This window comes from Molossus molossus, unplaced genomic scaffold (genome assembly GCF_014108415.1).
Source record: "Molossus molossus isolate mMolMol1 unplaced genomic scaffold, mMolMol1.p scaffold_m16_p_5, whole genome shotgun sequence".
In the NCBI taxonomy this organism is placed as follows: Eukaryota; Metazoa; Chordata; class Mammalia; order Chiroptera; family Molossidae; genus Molossus; species Molossus molossus.
In genome coordinates, this window is record NW_023425388.1 from 2,928,354 (window position 1) to 2,955,870 (window position 27,517).

At 40.1% G+C, this 27,517-nt stretch overlaps 2 protein-coding genes across 7 annotated transcripts in view; one reads left to right on the top strand and one right to left on the bottom strand.

Moving 5' to 3' along the window:
- Positions 1-12,443, top strand: part of SON (SON DNA and RNA binding protein) — a 33,472-nt gene extending 21,029 nt beyond the window's left edge. Inside the window, exons 7-12 of one of the 6 annotated variants that reach the window (XM_036242912.1) lie at positions 2,741-2,851; positions 3,941-4,057; positions 8,200-8,347; positions 10,690-10,761; positions 10,865-10,980; positions 11,516-12,443. In XM_036242912.1, coding sequence (XP_036098805.1) covers positions 2,741-2,851; positions 3,941-4,057; positions 8,200-8,347; positions 10,690-10,761; positions 10,865-10,980; positions 11,516-11,674 — 723 coding nt within the window. In that variant the 3' untranslated portion in view covers positions 11,675-12,443. The other 5 variants (XM_036242913.1, XR_004956807.1, XM_036242914.1 and 2 more) reach the window with 5 other exon arrangements.
- DONSON (DNA replication fork stabilization factor DONSON) lies at positions 1,921-27,379 on the bottom strand. Its single transcript, XM_036242920.1, has 11 exons — positions 27,041-27,379; positions 26,630-26,710; positions 25,544-25,747; positions 23,600-23,778; positions 22,644-22,822; positions 21,885-21,966; positions 21,664-21,768; positions 20,778-20,976; positions 13,966-14,178; positions 13,317-13,462; positions 1,921-1,950 (listed from the first exon to the last, which is right to left on the bottom strand). Exons 1-10 carry the CDS (start codon positions 27,341-27,343, stop codon positions 13,325-13,327), a joined length of 1,683 nt encoding a protein of 560 aa, XP_036098813.1. The 5' UTR covers positions 27,344-27,379; the 3' UTR covers positions 1,921-1,950; positions 13,317-13,324.
- Between the last annotated feature and the right edge of the window lie 138 nt (positions 27,380-27,517).

A 27,517-nucleotide genomic window follows, 5' to 3' on the forward strand; every position in this document is an offset into this window, starting at 1 on the left:
TCCCCTAGTTTTTAGAAGGGCTTTTTAGCATCATTTTGGTGCCTTTCACACATTCCTGTTTCTGAGCAGCATTAAAAGATGGTTAAGGCTCTAACGCATTAGTATATAGTATAGTCAGCTGTATACTGTATATATGCAGGTACTGTAATATAGTCATCAGCACTGGAAAATAAGTTTCTTGATTGAACTGGCTGTATTTCAAGTACTTAATCAAGTGCTTGTTAGCTGTCCATGTAGAAAGTTCCACTGGACAGTGCTAATGTAAAGGGTAGCTGGGATTTTATATTAATACATAATGTTTGGCCTAAGTCCTTGAATATTAATGCTTTGGGGATTTATATAGTTGGCTTTTTATGCATTACTATATACCCTGAGTTACCTTGAAAACGGAGAAATGTGCTGTTTGATGCAAATTCTTAAAGGGTCCTTAAGAGGTTAAGATAATCCTGATTTGTTCTGAGTATATTTCTTCACATTTTAAAAAATACGAAATTAATAGTCAAGTTATTGGTTAATAAAGTTTTGACATGAACTTGAAGCTCACTTGGTAAGCCTGTTGAATAAATGAAATTGTATTACCTCAGGAAAACAGTTGTGATTTTATCTAATGCAAATTTGTATTAAGCATCAAGGTTGCTATATTAAAGTTCTTTTCAGAGTGAGATGTGAGTTTAACATAAAATATTACTGAGATTTGAAATAAGTTTCAATCTGGGGATAAATGATGAAACATTAGGTTACCTGCTTTCATAATAAAGGCTTAGAGAAAAAAGTATGAAGATATAAAATGTCTTCAGAGGATGAATTCACAGATAGGTATATTCATTTGCTTTCCAGTTGGGAAGAATTAATTTTATTCTAGAAAAGTTAGTTTGCAGAGCCATCTTAACTATTATTTTGTGGCTAATTTATAGTTGGAAATTGGGGATCAGGGTTTGGGAATGGTTGGTAGATACATTTTCCTCACTATCTCCTGAACTTAGGGTTTTAGAATAAAAACCTTTTACTTATACCTAAACACCATAACAGATAAATAGGCAGCTATGAGATCCAAAGTAATTCTGGCAAGGTTAATGAACAGTACTTAAGATGCATCTGGTGGGCTTTTAAAAATTACATCAATAATCCTTCCTGAGGGTTAGAAACATCTAAGGTAGGGCAAAGGAATATGAATTCTACCAGGAAGTCCCAGCAGTCAGAATTATAAGAGAAATGAAAAGTGTGTTAGTTTGACTTTCTTATAGGCCCCAGAAATATTCTTATTAGTATGGATAATCTATAAAGTTGACCAAGAAATTAAGATATGCATTCATGAGATCTATACATAGTTTAATAAACAATACAGAATGAATTCAGTTTAATTTTACTTTCATTTTAAGTATATATATATATATATATAAAAAAGTATCTGTACTTCGTGGTACTTTGTAAGAAAAAATTTTAATTTTGTTAAAGGAATAATAGGTGATTCAGTGAAACAACTAGGAATGATGGAGTGATGAAGGGATTCTGAAGTTAGGAAAAGAAAAGTTAGTACCCTTATGCATAAGAGAATTACTATCTCATAGTCATACACCTTTCTCTAAAATTTACGGGTCTTGTTTTGAAAAGAAGTCTTTTATACACTATATAATCAAATTACAGGTAGCCTTTACTTAGCTTCTTAAGTAAATCCTTAGCTGTTAACTTCTTTTGCTGTCATACCCATGCAGTACTTACTAATTCTTTGTACATGAATATAGGGAAACCTTTTTCATGTCAGATGAGCAATTTTCCAAAAAATGAATTTTCTTGGGTGAAATAACAAGAAAATATTAATGGGTTATATTATGTTAGAAGAAGAACAACTATTAAGAATTGTTGAGTTGATACATATCAACCTGACCTCTTAATGTTAGAACAAAAAACATCAGATACTCACTTGATGGGTTTTTCCTTCCATGGTTGAGCCTTTAACAAACATGACAAATTGGGAATTTACTCTAAAGGTCACCTTGAAGAATATTTCCGGACATTATGAAACATTTTTAAAAGTTAAATCATTAAATCACCAGCTTAACATAAGGTTTTTACAGGTAGAAAATGAACTTTGAAAAGAAGGACCTAAGATGTTTCAAACATGTCTCACTAAGGGTTTTATATGTACCCCTACCCCACAGAAAACATTTTAACTGGTCATAAATGTACATAAAGTGGAAAAAATATTCATTTATTTACATAGAGATTATGTTCTTTGATGAAAACCTGCCCGAGGAAAAGACCTGCAGAGGAATACAGGAGAGCTCCCTGGCAGAAAGCATGTGCTTTGCTGCTGCTTTTCCAAGAACCTTGCTTATTGCTTCTGAAGGTTATGCTGACAAGTAGGGTGAAATGAATACTGCTAAAGAGTATGAAGTTAATACTTCAAAAATAGTTCGGAAAATTCTCAGTTTACTGCAAAAGACTTTTGTTAGTGAAGGCTGGAGATTTTCAATTTTTTTTCATGGCATTTTCTATGATTGTAATTTGATAAGATAGAAAATAAGAAATTAGATTTTGCTTCCCTCAATACGTTGTTACTTACCTTATCTACTTCCCAAGGTTACTTTACCGTTTTGAGTCTGCTACCTACTTTTTGAGATTATTAATATATATAAGACTATTATTTTGTTTTTGACATTTAGCAACTAAAGATATGAGCACTTCTCAGAATTTAGGGGTCCTATGGTAATTTGAGATAATTATCTGTTTTCTTTCTCAGCCTGTGGACATCTCTACAGCAATGAGTGAGCGGGCACTTGCTCAGAAAAGACTCAGTGAGAATGCATTTGACCTTGAAGCCATGAGCATGTTAAATCGAGCTCAGGAACGGGTATGTAGCAGTTTTAATGTCTAAATGAGATTTTCACTAATTAGATTGTTGTGACGTAAGCAAAATCTGTGGCATGCTGTTGAAATGTAGGTTCGTATCTTAAAAATCAAAGGGGAAAATAATCGGATTAGCTTCTTTTAAATGAGAGTGATTTGGGGCCTTATCTTTCATTCAGTAAATGTCTGTGTACTATGTGATAGAAACTTTTTCTTGAGAAAATAAAGTAGTAAAGATTTCCTGCCCTCACTGAGTTTATAATTTGGTGTATTAAAATAGCTAATTGCCCATAATAGGTCTGTGAGATGTACTATGAGTTCCTGCTTTCTAGGGAAGGCAACTGAGGTTAACTAGTGGTTAAGTAATGCCCACGGTCACAAAAATAGAGCGGGAGATGGGATTCAAACCCCCAGTCATCCTGGGTTCAGAGTCACATGATTTTAACAATGGACAGCTTTTTTCCATCTATCTTTCTATGCTAGATCTATCTAGAAACAAGTATATGTTCATACAGATAGGAAATTCATTGCTTGACAGTGTTAGGTGTTCAGTAAACGCACTTTGAATGACAACTCATTCTTTAACTGTCACAATAAATGTTGATTAACCTAGTGCATGCTTTTTTAAAGAAAGCCATTTTATGTGTTGGAACAATTTTCTGTATTTCTCAAATCATTTATGTTGAATTTATTTGGATTTGTAATACTTCAAAGAAAGTAATTAAAAACTCTGTGTCATGACATTTATTAGAATGCATTTATATGAGATACATAAGCAGGATGGCAGGGATGAAGCCTTTTTCTATATTTTTCATGTATCTGTGTGATAATTATGCCTTTTGTTTGATACCATCTCAAATCATGTTATTAATGGGATTCATTGAAAGTTATTAAACTGCTTCTTTGAAATGTTTAGGAAAACAAAAGTATATATAAAATTAGCATATGGTCTTAAAAATTGAATAAGCCTGTTATACAGCCTTTCAGAGACTAAATAAACTATTTCATTTAGTGAATTAAATTGTTAATACCAGTGGCATTTTACTAGATGAGTAGTTTTACTTAGTTAATTGAGTCATCTTCTTTTCTTCAGATCGATGCCTGGGCTCAGCTGAACTCTATTCCTGGCCAGTTCACAGGAAGTACGGGAGTACAGGTCCTTACACAAGAACAGTTGGCCAATACTGGTGCCCAAGCCTGGATTAAAAAGGTACATAATGCATATATGAAAGTGTTCAACTAGAAAGTTAAAATTTTTTAGAAAGTGTTTTATTAAAAATGCACGAAGAGGCCAGTGACTCTCACCGAAGTTCCTGAGTAAATTTGCTGAATGTATATACTCCAGGATGGACACTGAAGATGGACCAGATTCATGAGACAGTGACCAGTGTATAAATATGGCTCAAGAGCCACTCAGTTTATATCCTGAGGTTACATATATTCTTGCTGCTACTGGTCTTTTGGGGGGTGGTCTTTGTAAACTGTGTTTGAATGCTCACAATATGTCTCAGGTGCTGTTCAGAATTTGCCACAGTTCCTGTTGGACGACTAATCTTATGATTTCAAAGCAGTGGTTCTCAAGTGTTTTCTCATCATGGGATACTTTATTACAGGTTTATTTTTGGTGGATCACTGCCCCCAAGAGCCCTCTACCACCCTCATTTTCCATTCCTTTATTCCTCTTCCCTTTTCCCCTTCCTTAGTGCCTGCACCCTCCTGTAAGCTCCCTTGGTCCCTATTCCTCCTCACCCCTCTTATGATCTTCAGGCCCAGGTCCCTGTGGTTGTCAGCTCTTGGTTACAGCAAGTGGTTGGGAGGCCCCAGTGTTAGCACTGCATGTGGTGATTTTGCCATGGGACTGGAAGGCTGGGGGGAGGATGGCTGGAGCGTGGGGTGGGCATTGCTGAAGGGTGAATGGGGTGGGATGGGGATGGTGAATACTATCTGTGGACCACCATTTAGGCCCTGGTGGCCTTTGGTGGTCCACAGGCTCAATTTGAGAACCACTGATCTCATGAAAAAAACAGGACTTAAGAGACCTAAATTCAAGGGAGAGGACGGACGCCTCGTGCTGTGAAGATGTAGGTGCTCCTGGTTTCAGATTCCTGCAATGAGACCTGTGAACTCCACCTACGGCTGCCTCATTGTTGGGGGAGTCTTAGGTGGTTAAGAGGGGCTTTCTGGAGAAGTGTGTTCTGGTGAAGGGATGTGGCTTGCTTGGTGGAGGGTGGTGATTTGTTTCAGGAGTACAGGCAGCATAGCGGTGCTGAAACTGGGAGGCTGCGAGGTCTAATGGATTGGGAAGTTTTCTTTATCCTGCTGTACTCCTGACTCCTTTTGTGATCTTGGGCAAGTAATTACATGGAATTCAGTCTGCAAGTCTTGGTCACGTGAAGGAAGACTAGTTCTCATGCCTGCCTCCCAGGGTGGTTGGCAGTCAGCAATGCGATGGGTGCCTGTGCAGAATCGCCATGAGCGCCAGTGTCGACTGAGCTGACTTCGGGGGGGCGGGGGAGGGGAGGATTTTGGTTGTTTTGGAACTCTTAATCTTATAACATTTGTTTCAGTTTTGATAGCATTATCTCTGGTGATCCTCTTATTAACAAATTAATATAAAACACAGTCTCACTTTGCCTGCCATTTGGGGGGGGGTATGCACTCTTAATATTGTGTATATTGAGTATACAGATTCATTTAAAAATTAAAACTTGGGTAGTTTACTAAGGCGTTGGTATTGGGAAAAGACGAGAATCCAGGAAAATATTTATAAGTTTGAATAAATTTTGGACTAAGTATATTACATTATTTCAAATATAAAAGTGATTTGTGTGGTATTTGAAAAATGGCTTTTATCTCATTGGAAAGAATTACAAATGTACATCTATTTAACAGTTTTAATTCTTTAAAACTATTTAATACTATTTAATATTGAAGCTGAATACTCAGTACTTCAGGAGTTGAAACTTCAAACTTACATGAGGGTTTAGGTACATAATAATTACTAGTGTACATTTAGTTAGAAACTTTTTAATATGATTCCATTGCAAAATTTTCGTCTAAATTTGTGTGTAATGAAGAGCTGACCAATAATACTATAAACATGCTTCTAAACATAATCGTGAATTTCTAAAAAAAATGGGTCTTTTACAGATTCCATTGGTTTCCTGTTATCTTTCCCTTAGTTTAAAGAAAATTTTCCAGTTTTGTAGGCAGTTGACAGATTTTTAAATAATATCAATTTAAATGTAAACCATTTTGATAAATTATGAGGTAAAACTGTGTTCATCTGACCAAATTTTTAAATAATTACTGAAGAAAGCAATGCTTTCTGGAAAACTTTTTGTATGTTACTTGAAGAATATTTGCTCCTAATACCAAGGAAGGAACATGTAGAACATGTGATAATTAGGCAACAAAAAATTTAATATTTATCTTCACTGTCAAATGTCATAAAACTGTCTACTCGTGTTTAGAAAACTTTTTCAAATGATCTTTGGCTTTTACCCTCTTGGAATGCCCAACATTCCCCTTATTTTTTTAGTTTGTTATAGTATATTCTTAGATGGAAAAGGAGAGTTTATCTTTTTTTTTTTTTTTTTTTAAGTAAAACACTTAAAAATTGTTATTGATGAGAAAAACTTTTTTTTTTAATGAAATGATTTAGACATGACCTGATGAATATTGTTTACTATTGTAGTCTCATTAAGCAGCTATTTGGTGAACTTATGTACACACTGGGGTAAGGAAACAGATGAAAATATAGAGAATGGAAACAAAATTGGAAACCTGGGTTATTTGGGGATTTGCATTATATTCTGCACAGTTGCCCTTTTTTTTAGGAGTGTATCCTGGAAAAGAGGGGCCGATGAACCTGGAAGTAAGTAAAGTCATTCTAGGTGTGTAGCAACAAGGCAGTTGATATCCAAGCATCAGCTAACTTTTCTCTCAATACATCAACACTGCATGGCCTGCACCAAATAAGGAACTGAACCAGGGGTATGTTTTTACCTCCACAGCTGCCTCCTTCCATCAGAGCACCTTGTTGAACTTAATGTCTAGTCACACAAATCATTGGCATGTTTTTTCCCTAGCATATAATTAAGAGGCTGGGGGAGAATAATATACAGTTTAAATACTGTGAAAAAACAAGATTTAAGAAATTAGGTATTAACTTATCAATACAGGAAAATGATTAATGTATACACTATTTCTAGATTTAGTAAAAATTTTGATCCCTTCCCCTCTGTTGATAAGTTAATGACTTATGTATATTTGTTGGAGAATGTAAATTTAAAATTTAATAACACGGGGAAATAAAGAATGATTTAGAGATGTGTCATAAAATTTTCTTTAAATATCCATAAAGACCAACAGTAGATAGTAGTAGTTTGTTACATGTACATGGGCGCCCTTAGAGGCATCACATGTTTCTTAATGTGTGAGAATAATCGACTGTGCTAATGTATATACTTGTGCATCTTATGACATTAAGTGCTTTGCTGCTTTGATGGAAATTATGGTTCAGTGGGTTGGATACAAGAGAGATGACTGTTCACAGAATAACCTGTGAACTTTCACCCCTCTGTATGGAAACTTGTTTCAGGGCCAAATCCTTGTAGCTGTCTTCTTGCCCCGGTCAGTGCCAGCCCTACTATTCACAACACTGCTGCTACCGAGGCCTAGGTATGTAAACGTTTAAGGAGTTTTTTAAAAGTCTTTTAACATCAAAGCTAGGTTTTAAAGGCATTCAAATTCAGTTTGGTATAATAACAGGGTATTTTATGTGATTGTCTTCCATTTCTTACTGTGTAAATTGATTTTAAAGAGCTGTCTTTTTGCTTCATAGGGAATTTCTAAGTAAAATAAATATACTTGCTTTATGGTAGAATGGGGAAGAAAACTGGGTTATAACAGTATGCTTCTTCAGTGTCCAAACTATTTATAAAATGATTTTTGGGCTTTATTGATTAACTAGGTACACCTGGGACAATTCATGACTGTTTTAACACTGCCTTCTTTTTATTTTGCAAGCTAAGAAGAGATACCAGTGAACCTAAATAGTGGACGAAAACAGGAGTGTTCTAATTTTTTTTTTTTTTTGGAGGGGGCACGAGGGCCACTGTTTTAAAAATGCTATTTATTTGCCTTATGTGATTTTCAAAATACTATTATGTTAATGTGAAAAAATAGAACATACACGCTACAGTATGTATAAGCAGCATTTAAATTTAATTGCGCTAATAATTATAACAGATCTAGAAGTAAAATAAGATTTCTTTTTAAGTTACACTGATTTTCGAGTCGAATTCTAACTGTAAAATGGGGACATTGTACCTTTTTTTCTTTGGATAGGATCAGTTCTTAAGAGCAGCCCCGGTAACTGGAGGAATGGGAGCCGTTTTGATGAGAAAAATGGGCTGGAGAGAAGGAGAAGGATTAGGAAAAAACAAAGAAGGAAATAAAGAACCTATCCTAGTTGATTTTAAGACTGACCGAAAAGGTAACACGTTTTTTGGGGAAAGTTTATTATACCTCCTTTAACATTTGGGGTTTTATTTCCTTCATACATTCTTCGGACATCTGTACTCCTGAAGTGGAAGCATTCTGCTCTCCAGCTGTTTACAGATGAGGGGTGTGTGTGTGTGAGTTTAACCCATTTTCAGCAGCTTATATAAATATAGGTGGAAACACTATTCTTAGCTTTAAAAAGGCAGTCTGTGTTATGTTGCTAATTATGGAACTGTGACTATATGGTTAAAATTTTAATGAGTTCACATTTAGAAAGTGGCCATTTTGTTTTATCTTGACACAGGATTATATTCTTATCTTTATTTCTAGGATGTGGTTTGTTTTTTCTTTCTCAGATACTTTTATTCCACATTGTGTCTTTATTTCTTATTAGAGTGCTGTTTTATCTCCACCTTTCAGGGTTGGGGAGTCGGGCCTGTGGCCCATAGCAGCCAACATCACTCGCCTCACCAAATTAAGCCAAACAGAGCAGGCAAAATTTTTAAGTTGATAACTTTGTATGGCTCACGAATGATGTTTTAAATATCCAAATGGCTTTTGGCAGAAAAATGGTTCCCCACCCCTGTAAACCCTTTTTTTCAGCTCAGTAATTGAGTTCTTTTGGGTTGGGGAATAGCAGACCAGCTGCCTATAAGTAGTGCTACATTTTCATATTGCCCTGTGTTTGGGGCACCTTGGGACTTTTCTTTTGTCTGTTTGCTGCTGTCCTCAGATACCTTGCGTCTATTATATAGCCTGCATGTAGTTCCTAAGTATTAAAACTACATTTGAAATAACATAGACAACAGCCAATTTGTACACTTAAATACTTTTTTCCCGGTTTGGCTCAGCGGTTAGAGCGTCAGCCCGTGGACCACTGTTCCGGGTTCAGTTACTGCTAAGGGCATGTTATCTCGGTTGCAGTTTGTCCCTGGCCCCAGTTGTGGTTGTGTGGGTGGCACTCGATGTGTCTCTCTCACGTCGATGTTTCTCTCCCTCTCTCCCTCCCTCCCACTCTATCTGAAGATAAATGCAAAAATGTCCTCAGGTGAGATTTTAAAAAATATGTATGTATATATTTTTTCCCTTTAGAATAATGTCCCAAGTGTGTAAATGCATGGGAAAGGCCAGCTCATTGTGATTAAAGCTTATTTAAGCCTGAGTTTTAAAACTCAAATTTATTTTCCTTTGTAATCAAATAGAAAGTTCAGTTGAAATGAACACTTATTCTTTCTTAATGACTATGGGAACTGAATAGCTCCAAATTGTTTTTTAAAAAATTGTATTGCATCAGAATTTCTACATTGTCATTAGTATAGAATACTGTGTTGCCATTTTATTTCAAATTGGTGGGAATATATTGTAATAATGATACTCAAAAACAGCCTGGAAATAACATGAGAGTCATCCTGTGATGTAGCATTAATTCAAGGTTTAGAATAAGTCAGGAAAGGATATTGAGCTAGTTTTATCACATTAGTATTGCTTGTACAAGTTGAATAACTTGTCATAAAAGGTTTATTGGAAGAAAACATCTGTGGGTGCATGGCATAATTCCAGGGAGCATTTTCTGGAATTGTACCATGGGCTGGGTTTGGGAAAGCATAGTAGCAGAATTAGAAATCGGGAAAACATTGGTATTGGATAGCCACATAGCTAAACCACTTTGGAAAGGGAAGTTATGCAGTTATGTTGTGCTTCTCTTTTGAGTATATGTTACATTTGATAAGTCAGAAAGGGTTTTGTTGTCAGGGGGTGGAGTGGTAAATGAGCCTATTTATTGATAGGCCGTGGTTTCTCACCTCTTTATTTGTGTGTGACCTCAAATCCTCACCTTTTGAGGAACATACTTTTTTTTTTTTTTTTAATCCTCACCCGAGGACACTTTTTTTGTTGTTTTTATTTTCAGATAGAGCAGGAGGGAGTGGGGGGTGGGGGGAGAAACATCAATGTGAGAGACACATCGACTGGTCACCACCCACACAACCCCAGCCGGGGCTGGGGACAAACTGCAACCAAGGTACATGCCGTTAGTGGGAACAGAACCCGGGACTCTCCGGTCCGACGCTCGAACCGCTGAGCCAAACCTGCCAGGGCAGCAACATACTTTTTAACTGAGCACCATTTTTTAAGGAATGGGCAACCTTTAGAAATCACTTGAGTAGCCACTACTTTTTAAACTTAGAAATAGATCTGAAGTCCAGATTGATGTTGAAATATTTCCTTTGAAGGCATGGATTGTTCTTCCTATAGAGGGAATTGTTTTGTTGTATTATAGTTTATACTCTTTGAAATTTATCTAGTAAACATTGACCTTTTTTTTTCTCTCAAAAGGTCTTGTTGCTGTAGGAGAAAGAGCACAGAAGAGGTCTGGGAACTTCTCTGCTGCAATGAAAGATCTGTCAGGTGAGGGGACATTGGAATTCTTCTTGCCCACCCACACCTTCAATTTGTAATTGTTTGTCACAATAGTGCAAATAATTAATAACTGGTTATTTTTTCTCTGCAGGCAAACATCCTGTGTCTGCCTTGATGGAAATTTGTAATAAAAGAAGGTGGCAACCACCTGAATTTCTCTTGGTCCATGACAGTGGCCCTGATCATCGCAAACATTTTCTCTTTAGGGTAAATATGCATTTCTGCATTAATTGTATATTTATTAATTTTATGACAGTGTTAGAGGGTGAGGGATAGGATATAATCACAGGATCGATACATTATTTGTGGGCTGGGAGTGAATATATTTGTGGGTAGAGTGTGGTGGGGTTTTTAAACATTTAAGTATACTTTTTAATAGGACTTTTTAAACTCTATTTTTAAAAAACTGTTGAAAGATGTGGGCAAAATCTTGTTGATAACGTATTGCCATCTTCTATTAGAACATGGGGAATTAATTTAGTAGTTTTATCAGGCTTGTTTCAATTTGGAGACCTGCTTTTAATTTGCAGTCCCTTTTCCCAAATTGATTTGCTGCTTCTGGGTTGAGATTAGTTTGACTTAGTATGGGTTTTATATTTTAAATTACTTTTCTAGCATTTAGTGAAAATATAAAAACTAATAGATATTAAAGTTTGATGCTGTTCTTATTGTATGTTTTTCTTGAATAGGTATTGAGAAATGGAAGCCCTTACCAGCCCAATTGTATGTTTTTCTTGAATAGGTATTGATAAATGGAAGCGCTTACCAGCCCAGCTTTGCCAGCCCTAATAAGAAGCATGCTAAAGCCACAGCAGCTACTGTGGTTCTTCAAGCAATGGGCCTTTTACCAAAGGACCTCATGGCTAATGCCACTTGCTTCAGGAGTGCCTCACGTAGATAGATTGAGGTTTTATATTAATCATTTCAGATAATTTTACTCTGCATCAAAATGTATTTCCTCTTTAATGTTGTAAATATTTGGCAATTTAAGACATTGTGTAAAAAGCAATCTGTACAAACATCTCCAGGCTTTGATTTTTGTACCATGGAAATTGTATTTAACCATACAGGGTTTTGGTATGTTTATATTGTTTACCTTAGTGATGTATTTGTTTAAGTGGCTAACATCCAAACGATTGTTTGAAGGCATCCGTAATCTTCAGTGTGGAATGTTAAATGACGCTTTTATACTGTATTTTGTACTATGATGTAACTCCCCTTCCTATGGCTAGGCTGCTGTAACACTTGCCTATAATCAGTGAAGGGCTGTGCACCTTGTACTAGTTCACAATGGGTTCTGCTGGACAGATACTGGGGCCAGTGTTACTGAGGTAATCAAGCAAGATCTGTTCCACAGGGCTGAAGCCACCATCTCCCCGTAACATTTTGTAGAAGTTATAAAAAGAAAGTGGTTTGTTGTGTGATGATCGGCACTAAGTCCTGTGTTCCCGTCAAAGCCACTTGGGCCATGAGAAAGGAGTCAAAATGAAGTCAGACTAGAATTCTACTGCAGAGGCCAAGTCCATTTAGTATGGCATTGAGTTGTGATATAGTTTTACTTTGATGTGCATTTTGAATTTCAGCTACACCTAGATAGACGTAAAATGATGACAATGCTGTAACCAACTTATCTAATAAAATCGGCACCCAGCCACTATTTTGTTGACTGAGAGAGTTTAAGTTTATGTTAATGTTTAGAGTCTGATGATAGAATATTTCATGTGTATTACAGTGGTATTCATATGCTATGTCTCTTAAACTTTATTTTCAAAAGCTTAAGGCCCAAAATATAAACTTCTCTGGAATAAATGTGGTGTTTTATTTTCTGGATTATAAAGTTGAACACATATTCACTAAGTACTATTGTTTCTTTACCCAACGCTTTTGATTTCTAAGCGCTTTTATTAAAGAAAGTTTGAACTACACACACACCTCTACCTAAAAGCACAGCATACTTTACAACTCTTAACACTATTCTATACGGAATACAAAATACCCTATCTGAACGAACATGCATTAAAATATGTATTTGAGAAGAGGATTGTAGATCAGTAAGTAAAAGCAACAAAGCTAGAAACATCAAGGATCAGCTTAGTACTGTCCATTTGGTTTCTACCTGTGCAAGCTAGAACCTGTTCATTCATAATGCTAGGTAAATGGTGGAATGCAGTTTTGCCTGGATGCCACGAGTTGATACTAAGCCTCCATTTCCCACTTGAAAGGAAACACTGACATTGATTCAATTCTGTCTTCAGTTTATAGTTAGATTGTAAGAGATTCTAGAGTTCTCATTCAAGTTATTTGAGGTTTTAAAAAAGTCCTGAGTTTCCATATCTGAAATTCTAGTAAAAACAATGTTGGTTTAAAATATTAACCCTATTGCTTAATGCACGTAATAAAAAGAGTAATGTTTATAAACACTTGAATATTTTAAAGTTATCTTTTTTTTTTACTTCCAAAATGAAGTTTAAAGCCAAAGGTATAAAAATCTTGAATTTCCTTGCCAGAGGCTTTTTTTCCTCAAAGATTCCTTTTAGGCTTACTTTGGTGTTCAGGATCTCCAGTTATAAATGTAGTCACTCATTTCCACATTCCGTAAGGATGATTTCCCCAGCACTGGTGTTTGGCGAAGTTGGTCCAGAGTCTTAGGGTGCAACCCACAATTAGTTAGCTCCTCACACACAGTCTCCTGTGGGAATTTGTATGCCAGTCAGTAAAAAGCACATCAGCCTTTCTGAACACTCAAGTTGTTAATAATTACCATGGGAACTTTGATACCAATGCCTTGGTCCTGTTTATCAACAGAAATTGACCTAAACAATTTTTGCATAGTTTTAATGAAACTTCTAAATAAAGCCTCAAAACGTCCAAAATTAAAGGCCAATATGGTTAAACACCCATACTAACCTTTAATAAGGGAATCGGGCACTATTAAATTCTGGATGTAAGAGGGTAATGAGAATAATTTTTCTTTTGGGTGAGGGGTTGGGGGGTACTTAACTGCTAAGTACAACAGCCTGGATTCATAAAATTCATCTCACCAAAACTACCTACACAGACATGTTATCCCTTCCTCTTAGTAATTATAATAGGAAATAACTTGAAACAAAGTTTGGCTCATCATAAATCACTTCCTCCACCTACTTTGAGGAAACTAGCTGGAATCAAGTCTGTCTGTAGCTGTCCACTTACCTTATCCAGTATTCGATCCAGTGGGGGGCAGACATTAAACACAGCAGTTGGCTCATGTGTATACAGTCCTGCAGCAAACGACCCACTCTGAGAAGATCTGAGTAGCATGGTCACAGAATGTAGAAAATGAGGCATGACAGGACCTGTAATCTCCAAACTAAATTGATCTTTGTATCCAGAAACAGCTTGTGTCTTCACATTTACACTTCGTGCCTTCCAAAAAATTTAAGAAAAATTATGGTCATCATCTCTGAAGCTTTTGTTGCTAGATAAAAATGTGTTCACTAACTTTTCTTTGGGTCTCCCTCTCTCTGAGTTATGGAGCAAAAGCAGTTCATGGGACATCAAAGGAATGTTATATGAATAAAAATGTTAAGTAAATTCTGTCCAGCATCCTTTCCAAATTATGAGATTGTCAGTTTAAGGATTCTGGACAATTTCTTTTTCATAGGGTATTCACTTTGATTTAGTACACTTTCAATAGAGAATATTGAGAAGACAACATCTTCTATTACTATTAACATTCAGTATATGTATTTATATGTGTAATTTTTTTCAACAATATGGCTAATACAAGCACACCTTGCAGATACTGTTTGGTTCCAGATCACTGCAATAAAGTAGACACACATGAAAGTGAGTTGCAATCTTTTTGCTGGTGGAGTCTTGCCTTCAATTTGTAAAAAAACGTAACACCTGTGAAATGCACTCGAATGAGGTTTACGTGTACAGTTCGTTTCACTTATCCATGATCTAGTTTTTGAGATCTATAATTCAATATTCTTGGCTATGTTCTTTTTTTTTTTAAAGTATGCTTTGTTGATTTTTAGAGAGTGAGGGTGAGAGAGAGAAACATCTATCAGCTGCATGCATGCCCCCACTGGGGAATCAAGTGTGTGCACTGACCTGGAATCAAACCTGTGACCTCTTGGTGCATAGGTCAATGCTCAACCACTGAGCCACACTGGCTGGGCTTGGCCATGTTCGTTTACTGGTTAATAAATAAGACAAGCACCCTGGCTGATGTAGCTTGGTTGGAGCACAATTCTATACACCAAAAGGTGATGGGTTCAATTCCCAGTCAGAGCACATACCCAGGTGGCAGGTTCAATCCTCAGTTGGGTCACCTATAGGGGGCAACCAATTGATGTTTTTCTCTTACATCAATGTTTCTAAAGAAAAATAAAAAAAGTAATGAGACAAGAAACTTTTCCATATGGCAAAAAAGGACAAAATCAAAATGCTTTTATTGTCAATTATACTTAAGAAAAAATTATTTTCATATAATTCATATATTTTTCATGTAATTCCTTTAACATAACTTTAAATCACAGAATTTTTTCACTGGAAAAAAAGGAAAAACAAAGAACCCTGTAAAAATGCTAAGAGTTATTAAAACAAATTTCAAGAATTTATCCCATCAAAAAAGGTAAAGTACCCTGACTAGTGTGGTTCAGTGGTTAGAGTCTAAGCCTCCAGATATTAAGGGTCATGGGTTCAGTTTTGGTCAGGGGCACATATCTGGGTTGCAGGTTAGATCCCCTGCCCCAGACAAGGTTTGTCTCTCTCACATCAATGTTTCTCACTCCCTTCCACTCTCTCTCTCAAAAAAAATATCAGCCTGGCCTGTGTGGCTCAGTAGATTGAGCGTCGTCCCATGGACTGAGAGGTCCTGGTTTGATTCCAGGTCAAAGCATATACCCGGAGTTTCAGGCCTGATCTCCACTAGGGGATGTGCAGGAGGCAGCCGACTGATGTTTCTCTCTCTCTCCCTAAAAAAAAAAAAAAATTAATAAAAACACATTTGAAAAAAAAATTCAGTGGAGCTCAGCTGGTGTGGCTCAGTGGACTGACCATCGTCCCATAGACTGAGGTCTCGGTTGATTCCCAGTCAGGGCACACACCTGGGTGGCAGGCTCGATCCCCAGTAGGGGGTGTGCAGGAGGCAGCCAAGCAATGTTCCTCTCTCACATTGATGTTTCTATCTCTCCCTTCTTTCTCTAAAAAAAAAAAAGTCAATAAAAATATATTTAAAAAAAAAAAAAAGGAAAAATATCCTCAGGTGAAGATTAACAATTAAAAAGGGAAAGTACTTTTAATTTGAAGCCAGGTAGCATGATACTGCCAGCTTCGTTCTTTTTTTTTTTTTAATCCTCATCCGAGGACATTTTTCCATTTTTTGTACAGATAGAGTAGGAGGGAGAGAGGGGAAGAGAGAGAGAGGAAACATCGATGTGAAAGGGACACATCGAGTGGCTGCCACCCGCACGACCAACCAGGGCCGGGGACAAACTGCAACCGAGGTACATGCCCTTAGCGGGAACCGAACCTGGGTCTCTCCGGACCGCAGGCCAACGCTCTAACCGCTGAGCAAAACCGGCCAGGGCAAAAAGGGAAAGTACTTTTAAAAAAATGTTTTTATTGGTTTTCTAGAGAGACAGAAACACTGATGTGAGAAACATTGATCAGCAGCCTCTTGCATGCCCCGCCTACTGGGGATTGAGCCCACAGCCTACTGGGGATTGAGCCCACAACCCAGGCACGTACCCTAACCAGGAGTTGAACTGGGACCTCTCAGTCCATGGGACGATGCTCAACCCACCGAGCCTCACTGGCTGGGTGGAAAAGTCCTTTTTAAGAAGCTAGGTTACACGCTGGCCAGTGTGGCTGTTGACTGGGTATCTTCCTTTGCACCAGGATATTGCTGGTTCGATTCCCAGTCAAGGGCACATGCCTGGGCTGTGGGCTCAATCCCCGGTAGGGGGCAGGCAGAAGGCAGCTCTCTCTCTCTCTCTCAAAATCAATAAATTATTCTTTAAGAAAAAGCTAGGTTACTTCCAGTCAAGAAAGCAGGGTAGGTGAGTGCTGTGCTCACCTCCTCCCCAAAATACATCAAAATTACAACTAATCTACAGAACCACCACCATTCAGAACCACCTGAAATCTAGCTGAACAGAAGTCCTACAACTAAGGATATAAGGACACCACCACATGGAGACTGGTAGGAGGACTAGAGATGCAAAACAGGCTGGACCCAACCCATGTGTGGCAGATAAAAATCAGGAGGGAGCCCTGGCCCGCTTGGCTCAGTGGTCAGAACGTCAGCCTGGGGACCAGAGTGGAGGGTTTGATTCCGGTCAAGGGCATGTACCTCAGTTGCGATTCAGTCCAGGCCCTGGTCAGGGTCCTGTGGGAGGCAACCAATCAATGTATTCCTCTTGCATTGATGTTTCTCTCTCTCTCCCTTCCACTCTGACTGAAAATAAATGGAATATTCTCAGGTAAGGATTAAAAAAAAAAAAAATCAGGAGGAATATCTTGGCCACACATGTCCCCGAGGAGCGAGGGGTTCCAGTGCCAGGAAAAAAGTCCCCATAACTTCTGGCTGTGAAAACCAGCACAAATTGTAGCTGAGTGAGATGGAGAATTTCTCAAGTCCCAGGTGTTCTTCTTTTTATCCTCACCTGAGGACATCTTCAAGTAGAGAGGGAGGGAGGGAGGGAGAGAGAGAAACATTGATGTGAGAGACACACCGAGTGGCTGCCACCCACATGACCCCAACTGGGACCGGGGACAAAATGCAACCGAGGTATGTGCCCTTAGTGGGAACAGAATCCAGGACTCTGGTCCACAGGCCAATGCTCTAACCGCTGAGCCAGGCCGGCCAGGGCCCAGGTGTTGTTGTTAAAGGGCCCACACATATTTACTTGCTGACATACTCTCTTGTTCTGAGCTCCAGCACTGGGTAGCAGCTCAAAAGTCGCCAGGGACAAAATGGGGAGGACGTGAACTGTGTTACTTCAGGCCGAGGGCTGGAGGGGCAGCTTTCTCGCGGACAGATGTGCTGGCAGAGGCCACTGCTTCTTTGCAGAGCCCTCCCCACAGAGCCTGCCATCAACTGCCTATCACTGTTCCCTCACCCTGGTGATTCCGAGACCCCCACCACACCCAACCTTTGGGTCCACCCAAGGCCCTTCCAAAAGTTTTCCCATACGAATAAACCGTTTCAGTTATCACTGCAAACTATCCTAAAAATTTCTCAAAAGAATCACACACTTCATATAAGCAGTGTCTGGCCTCAGCATACCCTATACCTCTAGCTAAGTGGCCCCAGGCTCAGGACTAGTAGCAGCCCAGCCTTGGTTCACAGCTTGGTCTCTCCTTGGCACCTCCAAACCCAGCACATGTGGCTACCATCTGCAGACCACTTTATAGCTTATGGCACCAGGGCCCCTCCCAAGAACTAACACACTAGGTGGGTAACTTCAAACCACACCCAAGCACCATCCAAAGCCCTCCATAAACAATACACCCACAGGGCAGACTCATTAAAGCCAATGCTCCAGGGTCCAGCCCCTGCACAGCAGCTCCTCTGCTCTACTCAAGGCCACGCCTCACAGCCAATCAGCCTGAGGGTCAATCCCTCCCACTGCTGTGCCAACAGCAATCAAGGCTCCACTACAAGAAGGGAGGTGTATACACCCCACTTGGGGAGGGGGACATGGCAACAGCTCAGGTTTGTAGGGACACTGAGCCACACAGGACACAATATATGAGGCCACTCTAGCAAGAATGGGAGACACAGCAGCTCCACCTAATACATAGAAACACAGAGGCACCAAAAATAAGGAGACACAGAAACATGTCCCAAATGTAAAAACAAAACTTCAGAAAAAGAACTAAACAAAATGGAGACAAGCAATCTACTGGTCATAAGGATGCTCAATAAACTTAGGGGCGAAGTAGATGAACTCAGTGAGAACTTTAATGTAAAAATGGAAACAGAAAACAAGAAAGAACCAGTCAGAAATGAAGAATACAATTAACTGAATAAAAAAATACATTAGAGGAAATCAATAGTAGAGTAAATGAAGCAAAGGATCAAATGAACAATTTGGAAGACACCCAATCAGAACAACAACAACAACAAAAAGAATTAAAAAAGAAAAATAAGGATAGTTTCAGGAGCCTCTGGGACAACTTCAAGCATACTGACATTCAAAGCATAGAGCTACCAGAAGAGAGAAAGCAAGGAATACAAAACTTATTTGAGCCCTGGCCGGTTTGGCTCAGTGGTGGAGCATTGGCCTGCGGACCAGAGAGTCCCGGGTTCAGTGTCTGCTAGGGGCACGTACCAAAACAAAAAAAACCCAACTTATTTGAAAACATGATGACAAAAAACTTCCCTAATGTGGTGAAGAAAATAGACATACACGTCCAGGTAGGATGGAGAATCCCAAACAAGATGAATCCAAAGAGGCCCATACCTAGACTTATCATAATTAAAATGCCAAAGTGTAAAGACAGAGAATCTTAAAACAGCAAGAGAAAAGCAGTTACCTACAATGGAGCTCTCATAATGCTGTCAGCTGACTTGTCAGCAGAAACTTTGCAGGCCAGAAGGAATTGGCATGAAAAACAGAGACATATTGCCCTGGCTGGTTTGGCTCAGCAGTTAGAGTGTCAGCCTGTGGTCGAGAGAGACCCGGGTTTGGTCCCCGCTAAGGTCACATACCTCGGTTGCAGTTTGTCCCCGGCCCTGGTTGGGTCCTGCGGGTGGCAGCCACTTGATGTGTGATGTTGTCCCTTTCATACTGATGTTTCTCTTTCTCTTTCTCTCTCTCCCTCCCACTCTATTTGGAAAAAAAAAGGAAAAATGTCCTCGGGTGAGGATTAAAAAAAACAAACAAGGATTTACAACCAAGACTACTTTACCAGCTCATTTAGAATTGAAGAACAGATAAAGAGCTTCCCAGACAAGAAACAGCTAAAGGAATTCATCATCACCAAACCAGTATTACAAGATGTATTAAAGAAATCTTTTAAGAAAAAATATGAATAAAATGGCAATAACTATACCTAGCATTAATACTTTAAATGTGTTTTTATTGATTTTTAACACAGGAAGGGAAAAACATCCATGTGAGAGACACATTGATCGAATGCCTCCTGCGTGTGTACTCCCTACTGGAGATCAAGCGCGGAACCCGGGCATGTGCCTGACTAGGAACTGAATTGGGACTTCTCAGTCCATGCGATGACTCTCAATACACTGAGCCACACTGGACAGGCATCAATAATACTTTAAATGTAAATAAATGAATTAAATGCTCCAATCCAAAGCCAAGGCTGGCTGAATGGATAATAAACAAAACTGATACATATGCTGCCTGTAAGAGAGCCACTTCAGGTCGAAAGACACACAGACTGAAAGTAAAGGGATAAAAAAGATATTTCATGCAAATAGAAATGAAAAACAAAAAACAAAGCTGGAGTAGCAATATGAAATAATAGTGAAATCTTGCCATTTGCAACAACATGGATGGACTTAGAGGGTATTACACTAATAAAATGAGACAGAGGAAGACAAATACCATCTGATTTAATTTATATGCGGAATCTAAAAAAAAAAACCACACAAACCACCCCCCCCCCAAAAAAACCCAACAAAGTGAACAAAAGAGAAACAAACTCATAAATACAGAGAACACACTGACAGTTGCTAGATGGGAGAGAGGTTAGGGGGACGGGTAAAAGAGGTGAAGGGATTAAGATGTACAAATTCGCCAGTTACAGTCACTGGGATGTAAAGTACAGTACAGGGGATACAGTCAATAATACTGTAATAACTGTATTGTGTCAGATGGGTACTAGACTTATTGGGGTGATCACCTCCTAAGTTCTATAAACGTCTAATCACTGTGTTGTACAGCTGACACTAGTATAATATTGTATGTCAACCTGAATTGAAAAACAAAAGGAAAAAAAACTAGGTTATAAAAATTAGTGTAGACCCCTCCCCACTTTATTACCTTAAGCATTTGCATTGTGGCACCTCGGAAAGCTATTGGGGATAAAAGGGTTGGTGGAAGTCCTGCCTGTGGACCTGAAGTTGCAATTATACTCTTACAGTTGATCAAAAAATTTAACAATGTAAAGGTGTTTGTTCCCTTCACCAACACAACAGACTCAGGTCTGTGATCCATTTGTACTTCATGTTTCTCTTTACGCCTGAAGATGACAATCAAGGAAATTGCAAATGCCAATGGGAAAAGCAGCTCTCTTGATTCTGAATCTGCTGGGACCTTTCCCCATTCTAAATTGCAAATGCTCTCACTACTCCAACTTTACTGCAACTGTAAGGCATAATCAAAGTGACTTTTCTTTCATCTAAATTTGCTAAAGTTGACACCTAACAAAACTTTCTTCTCTAGTCAGAAATATGTCCTGAGCCCTGGCCGGTTTGGCTCAGCGATTAGAGCGTCGGCCTGCAGATCAGAGACACCTGGGTTCGGTTCCCGCTAAGGGCATGTAGCTGGGTTGCAGTCTGTCCCCGGCCCTGGTTGGGTTGTGCACGTGGCAACCACTCCACGTGTCCCTTTCATGTCGATGTTTCTCTCTCTCGCTCTCTCCCAATCTATCTGAACAAAACATAGAAAAATGTCCTTGAGTGAGAATTAAAAAAAGAAGTATGTCCTGTTCTCCTCACAAACTTAACCAAATTGCATGTTTTCACTAGTTTAAATACAGCTTCATAACTGTTCATAGTTTACTGTTACTTAGGGGTTTGTTATTTAATGTCATGATGGAGAATTAATTTTAATATGATCTTAAGATAACACTGTCATTCAATATTATACTGTCCTATAACTTAATTCAATGAAAATCAATTCTAGTTAACAGCAAATGAAAGGATACAGCTTGATAGAGAGTGTGTCTGGTTTCTTAATTTTATCTTGCACACCCATTTCTTCCAGCCAGGAAAAACTTTCTTCTTCATCATCATCACTGATTGCTTGCTCCCTAAAAAATTGCTATAGTTAAAGAGATCCCATTTCATAAAGCTGTTTCCTCTACAAAACTACTTCACTGAGTCGATAATTCACTAGATGATGTAAAAGATTATTTTCATCACATACTCTCCATGTCCCAAGCGTGTTCCAGATGCTTTCTTCTTCTCATGGCCATTTTCTCTTATTAAAGGGAGAGAAAACTCAATACCTACATGAGAAAAGAAAAATGTAACTGAGTTTTCTTTACTATAATTTAAAAGAATTCAACACTTTTAGAAGGTACGAAATTTGAAAATGTGAGTCTTCATACTTAATGTATTAAGGCAGTAGCTTTTAAGCTTTATTTTATTTTCTATTTTTCAATTACAGTTTACATTCAATATTATATTGTATCAGCAGTCCAAGACACACCTATACATGGCCATATCTTCTTGAAACAAAAGCTTCAGGAAACAATACATTCTCACTACATGTAGTATTTTTTCATAAAGTATATTTTACTCCATTTCGTTTTTTGAAAAAGTGCTGACTGAACACACTAATTATATTCTATGATCCACTTATGAGTTGACCCAGTTTGAAAACTGTTATTAAAAGGAGTAGGTAATTTATACCATAAAGGAATTTCTATAGTAGTATATTCAGATAGGGTCTTTCCAACCCAATATGTGTCTAGAGATCAGTGAAGGGAACACCATTAAATTAAGGCCATGTATAAGGAACAGCTTAAATAATTGCTATAAAAAGAATAGGAAATAAAACATTTCTTAAAATAATATGGGTAAAACAAGTAAAAGAAAGTTCAACTGATAAAATATATTTTTAGCTTTCAAGAAAAGTGGTTAATAGAAAATATGGTATTCTCATTTTAATCTATAATTTTACCTTCATTTTTCATAGCTTCTCTTATACCTCTAGTTGTAGGAGACATGAGAGCCGTGATTACATCATGTCCTGCTAATCCTGCTGCACGAAACAGGATAGTAAACTGATAGGTACAAACATAGAAGTAGGGGCAAAGTTTTGTCTTCAGAAGATTATATAGAGAAGTGAAGCTCACAGACCTATGAAGCAAAAAATTTTCTTTAGGTAATTAAACATTTACCTCCACATCTCAAAATTTCAGTGTATAATTCAGTTTTGTATTCACCCTGATTTAAAACACAACACAAATATTCTACATAATGGCTTTAATTTTTGCTGTTACACACAACTTGGCTTTTAAAGAACTGAAACTGATTACGGGCTCGCTGATCACCTCTAAATACTTGAACAGTGTGGCCCGGCCGGTGTGGCTCAGTGGTTGAGCATCGATCCATGCACCATGAGGTTGCTGGTTCAATTCCCGGTCAGGGCACATGCCCAGGTTATGGGCCTGATCCCTGGTGGGGAGCATGCACGAGGCAGCCAATCAATGTTCTCTCTCAACAATGTTTTTCTCTCTCTCTCTCAAATCAATAAAGAAAAAAATAAAATAAAATACTTGAACAGTGTTTACCACTTAAACACTAACCGTTTTTTCTTTAAATAAAATTTAATTAGTAACTTGTCAATAACTTTCTTTGAGCAACTTCTGCTGAGAAAGGAAGCAGCCACTGACAAGATTCTTAAAGAATTATGTTTATGTGTATTTATCAAACCCTTAAATTGCATAAAGTGTAAATAAGATCTAAAAAGTAAACAATATAAATGTTGGTTATTAACAGTTCCAATAAAATCATTCAGGAGGACACAGAGATCCTTCTACCACTAAACATTTCCACATCATAAATAAAACAAGGAGAGAATACACCTAATCTGAAAATTCACTATTGGGTCGCAATAGTTTTTCCAAATCTTACCAGTCACTCATTAACATGTGCTGCAGAGTTTCATCATTCAACCACGGGCTTGTCTTTGCAGACAGTTTCCGGTCAGCTCCAATCCGAGGGAACAGTGACAGCCAGGGAAAGGCGGGGTGGAGCCAGTAGATAAGGCTCTGCTGGAAAGCACATCGAAGCTCAGTGCAGAGCTTGGGGTCCTGAAATCCAGATATTGTACAGGTTTGCCCATTAGAAGTATAAACTATTAAAAAGACCCTGAATATACCAAACACTTACCTTTACTGTTTTCTATAGTAAAGTGTTAATAACTGTTATAGGGGCTAAAATGTAGTTTATCTTCAGCAATTACAGTCTGTTAAACCATATATCAGAAGGAGCACTTACACATAGATGGGAACATTCTCCTGTCTCTACCATCCTTGAGAACAGTGACTTTATTCATTTATTTATTTTAAATGGTTTTTCTTTATTGATTTTAGAGAGAGGGAGGAAGAGAGAGATAGAAACATCGATGAAATAGAAACATCGATGAGAGAGAACATCGACTGGCCACCTCCTGCATGCCCCTCACTGGGGATCAGGCCCACAACTTGGGCATGTGCCCTGACTGGGAACCGAGCCTGTGACCTCTTGGTGCAGGGGTCAACACTCAACCACTGAGCCACACCAGCCAGGTGAGAACAATGACTTAAAAAAAAAAATCCTCAGCTGAGGCTATTTTTCCATTAATTTTTAGAGAGAGTGAAAGGGAGGGAGGAGAAGAAACGGGAGAGGGAAAGAGGGAGGGGGAGGGGGAGGGAGGGAGAGAGAGAAAGAGAGAGAGAGAGAAAGAAACATGGATGTGAGAGACACATGGATTGGTTGCCTCCCACATGCACTCCGACCAGGACTGGTATGTGCCCTTGATAGGGAATCAAACTCGAGACCCTTTGGGCCACGGGTAATGTTCTAACCACTGAACCACACCAGCAAGGGCAATGACTCTTTTTTTTAAATCAGGGGAGCAGGGGTGTGTGTGTGGGGGGGTCGGGGTGAGGTGGGGTTGGTGTGTTTAACACAACATTCAAAATGTTCAACCCTCTCTCCCCTTACAACACAGTTTGAAATGTAGCCAGTAAAAACCGATGAATACCAAATCATCCTGACTGATTTACTGAAAAGACATACCAATGTCTCTGTTAGTAATCCCTTTAACCAAGTTTGAGTGATGAGCTGCTTGAAAGTAATGCTACTGCATTTCTCTGAAAACATTCTAGAACTCATTAACTCTAGAAAGTTTATAACACACCATTATTCAAGTAGCAAGAATTAGTGCATTTAAAAAAGAGAGCATAGCTCTGGCCAGTTTGACTCAGCGGTTAGAGCGTTGGCCTGCGGTCCAGAGAGACCCGGGTTCGGTTCCCACTAAGGGCATGTACCTCGGTTGTGGTTTGTCCCCGGCCCTAGTTGGTTGTGTGGGTGGCGGCCACTCGATGTGTCCCTTTCACGTCGATGTTTCTCTCTCTTCCTCTCTCTCCCTCCCACTCTATCTGAACAAAAAGTGGAAAAATGTCCTCAGGTGAGCATTAAAAAAATAAAAATAAATAAATAAATAAAAAAGAGAGCATACATTATGTGAGAAAATCAGTAAAATAACCAATCTTCCTCTGCAACCCTACTCCTCAACTGCTTTTCATTTATTTTCCTTAATATTTTCTTTCTCAAAAAGCCTTAAAAAAGACTGGTTTAGTTCACATAATGCCTCCCTGCAACAGTGACTACTTCTTAGGACAGGTCTCTAAACTTAACAGTTACTAAATCTGAATAAAAACTATATTAAAGCATCATTTTGGAAATACAAAATTTCCAAGTCTTTGTATCTTTAACTGTCAAAAGAAAAACTTAATGGAAGGAAATACCTCTGATATTTTGCAGAGAAGTACATTTTACACTTTAAAATAAACTATTTTCTTCCAGAAGTACCTGTATACTCCGAGGCAGAGTAACTGCTGCTGCTCTGCAGTGCTGGATGACACCCTGAGCCTCTTCCTGTGCTTTCAGATGATCTGCCCAGGTAAAGGGTTGAGAAGAGGTGAAAAGGAGTCGAGTTTTAATGCTCCAGTCCACAGGTAACTCTGTACTTTCTGAGGATGGAATATCAGATTCAGAGAATGATCTGTGTGAAGTCTTTTAGAAAACAAAGAACACAAAAATTAGTAAAGTAGCAAGAAAAAAATCCCTTCAATTTACAGATTTCATTAACATATACAATCATTGAAATATCAAAATTTCAGAAAATCTGTAGTAAAGAAATAACATAGAAAATATACTACACACCATGAAAACGTCTGGAAAGTGAGCTACATTAAGTGTTAACATAGTTCTCTCTGGGAAGTAGACATTTTCTGGAGGTGGTGGTGGCAGATGCAGATTACTTTTTAGGTATATGAGTTCTATATAGTTCAGTCACAAGAGGCATGTGCTATTTTTATGATCATAATCAAAGAAATAAAAACTACTACTGATGTTGCTATCAAAGCAGAAATCTTCCAAGTATTTTAAAAACACGGAAACTCGGAAACCAGGGCTAAGCTGCTCCTGGGGGTAACTTAGGTAGGGCTATTGCGAACATATTTAACAATTTCTCCAAATTACAACGATTTTCTTCGGGTGACATCACACACAGAGAAAAGGATCAGGGAGAGGGGACCATTCCCAGTGGAGCCTGCGGAAAGCCACTGGGAGGGAGACCGGTCCTGGGGAGCAGCCTGCTGCCGTCAGGACAACTGCCCCGCTGCCTCAGGACGGAAGCCGCGGGAACGGAGCCTGCGTGTGTCGGCGGGGTCTGGACCCGACTGAGGCTCCGAGGACGGCTGCGGAGAGCAGCCCCGCGCACCGCGGGAGGGAGCCACCGCCTCTCCGCGCCGCGCCGCCGCAGGTCGTGCGGTCTCCACGGCGGGGCCCGGCCCCGTGCAGCCCGGGAGGCGGCGCACTCGGGGCTCCCTGGAGCCGCCTGAGCCCCATCTTAGGTCACCGGAACGTACACGCTAACGTTCCACAAAGCGTTACCTGCGGCAACTCGGCAGCGGCTGTTCTTTCGGGAAACTTCTCTTCCCAGGGCAGGCCATTTTCTTGATTGGGATCTGAAAGCTGAGGCACAGAAGTGACCTTCGCAGGTGGTCAGCGACGCTGGGCTTCGCCCTGGCCCGGGCGGGCCCCGCAGCCGAGCCTCCCCGCAGGGCTCGCGCACCCAGCCCGCGGCCCGCCCGCGCGCCCTCCGCGGCCAGCTGCACAGGCTCTGCGCGCCGCCGGGAGCCAGGGCGGGCCTCGCTCTCGGCCCCGGGCCGCGGCCGTCCAGACGCCGGCGCGTCCGGCCTCTGGTCCGAGCGCGGCGCTCGGCCGCACACCCCGGAGCGCGCACCGCCCTCCCCGCAGCCCGCGCCCAGCCCCGGCGGCCGGCGCCCTCGGGCCCACACTCACCGGGCCCGGCGCCTGCTGCTGGCCGCGGGACGGCACGCCGTGAGGCTCCGGGGCGGCCCGCGGCCGGTTGTCCAGGCGGGCGAAGGGGTTTCTCCCGGCCGGGCCCGGGCCGCCGCCTCTGCCTGCCGCCGGGTAGGGGCGCAGGGGCAGACCAGCCGCCAGCGCGGCGCGGCGGGGCGCCGGCTCGGGCCGCTCCCCGCGTGAGAGGTCGGCCCCAAGGCTCCGGACCCTTTTCCGCCGCAGCCGCAAGGTCTCGGGCGGCTTTTTGAAACTGGGCGAGTAGCCGGGCACCGAAAAGGCCATGACGCGCCGTGGCGGGAGAGCAGCTCGCCGGCCACCCCACAGGCGCTTCCCGCGCGCGCCGGCCCCGCCCCCGACGTGCGCCCGGCCCCGAGGCACGGCGCGTACGCCTCAGGCCCCGCCCCCGAGGCACGGCGCGTGCGCCTCAGGCCCCACCCCGGCTGTGTTCGCGCGACG

Excerpts from the sequence above, each read along its gene's own strand:
- DONSON (XM_036242920.1), bottom strand. The coding sequence starts at position 27,343 with ATGGCCTTTTCGGTGCCCGGCTACTCGCCCAGTTTCAAAAAGCCGCCC. Across the intron at positions 23,779-25,543 it reads CTCTGCCTCGGAGTATACAG|GACCCCAAGCTCTGCACTGA; the intron begins GTACTTCTGGAA and ends TCTGGATTTCAG. Across the intron at positions 13,463-13,965 it reads TGGATCGAATACTGGATAAG|GAGACTGTGTGTGAGGAGCT; the intron begins GTAAGTGGACAG and ends AAATTCCCACAG.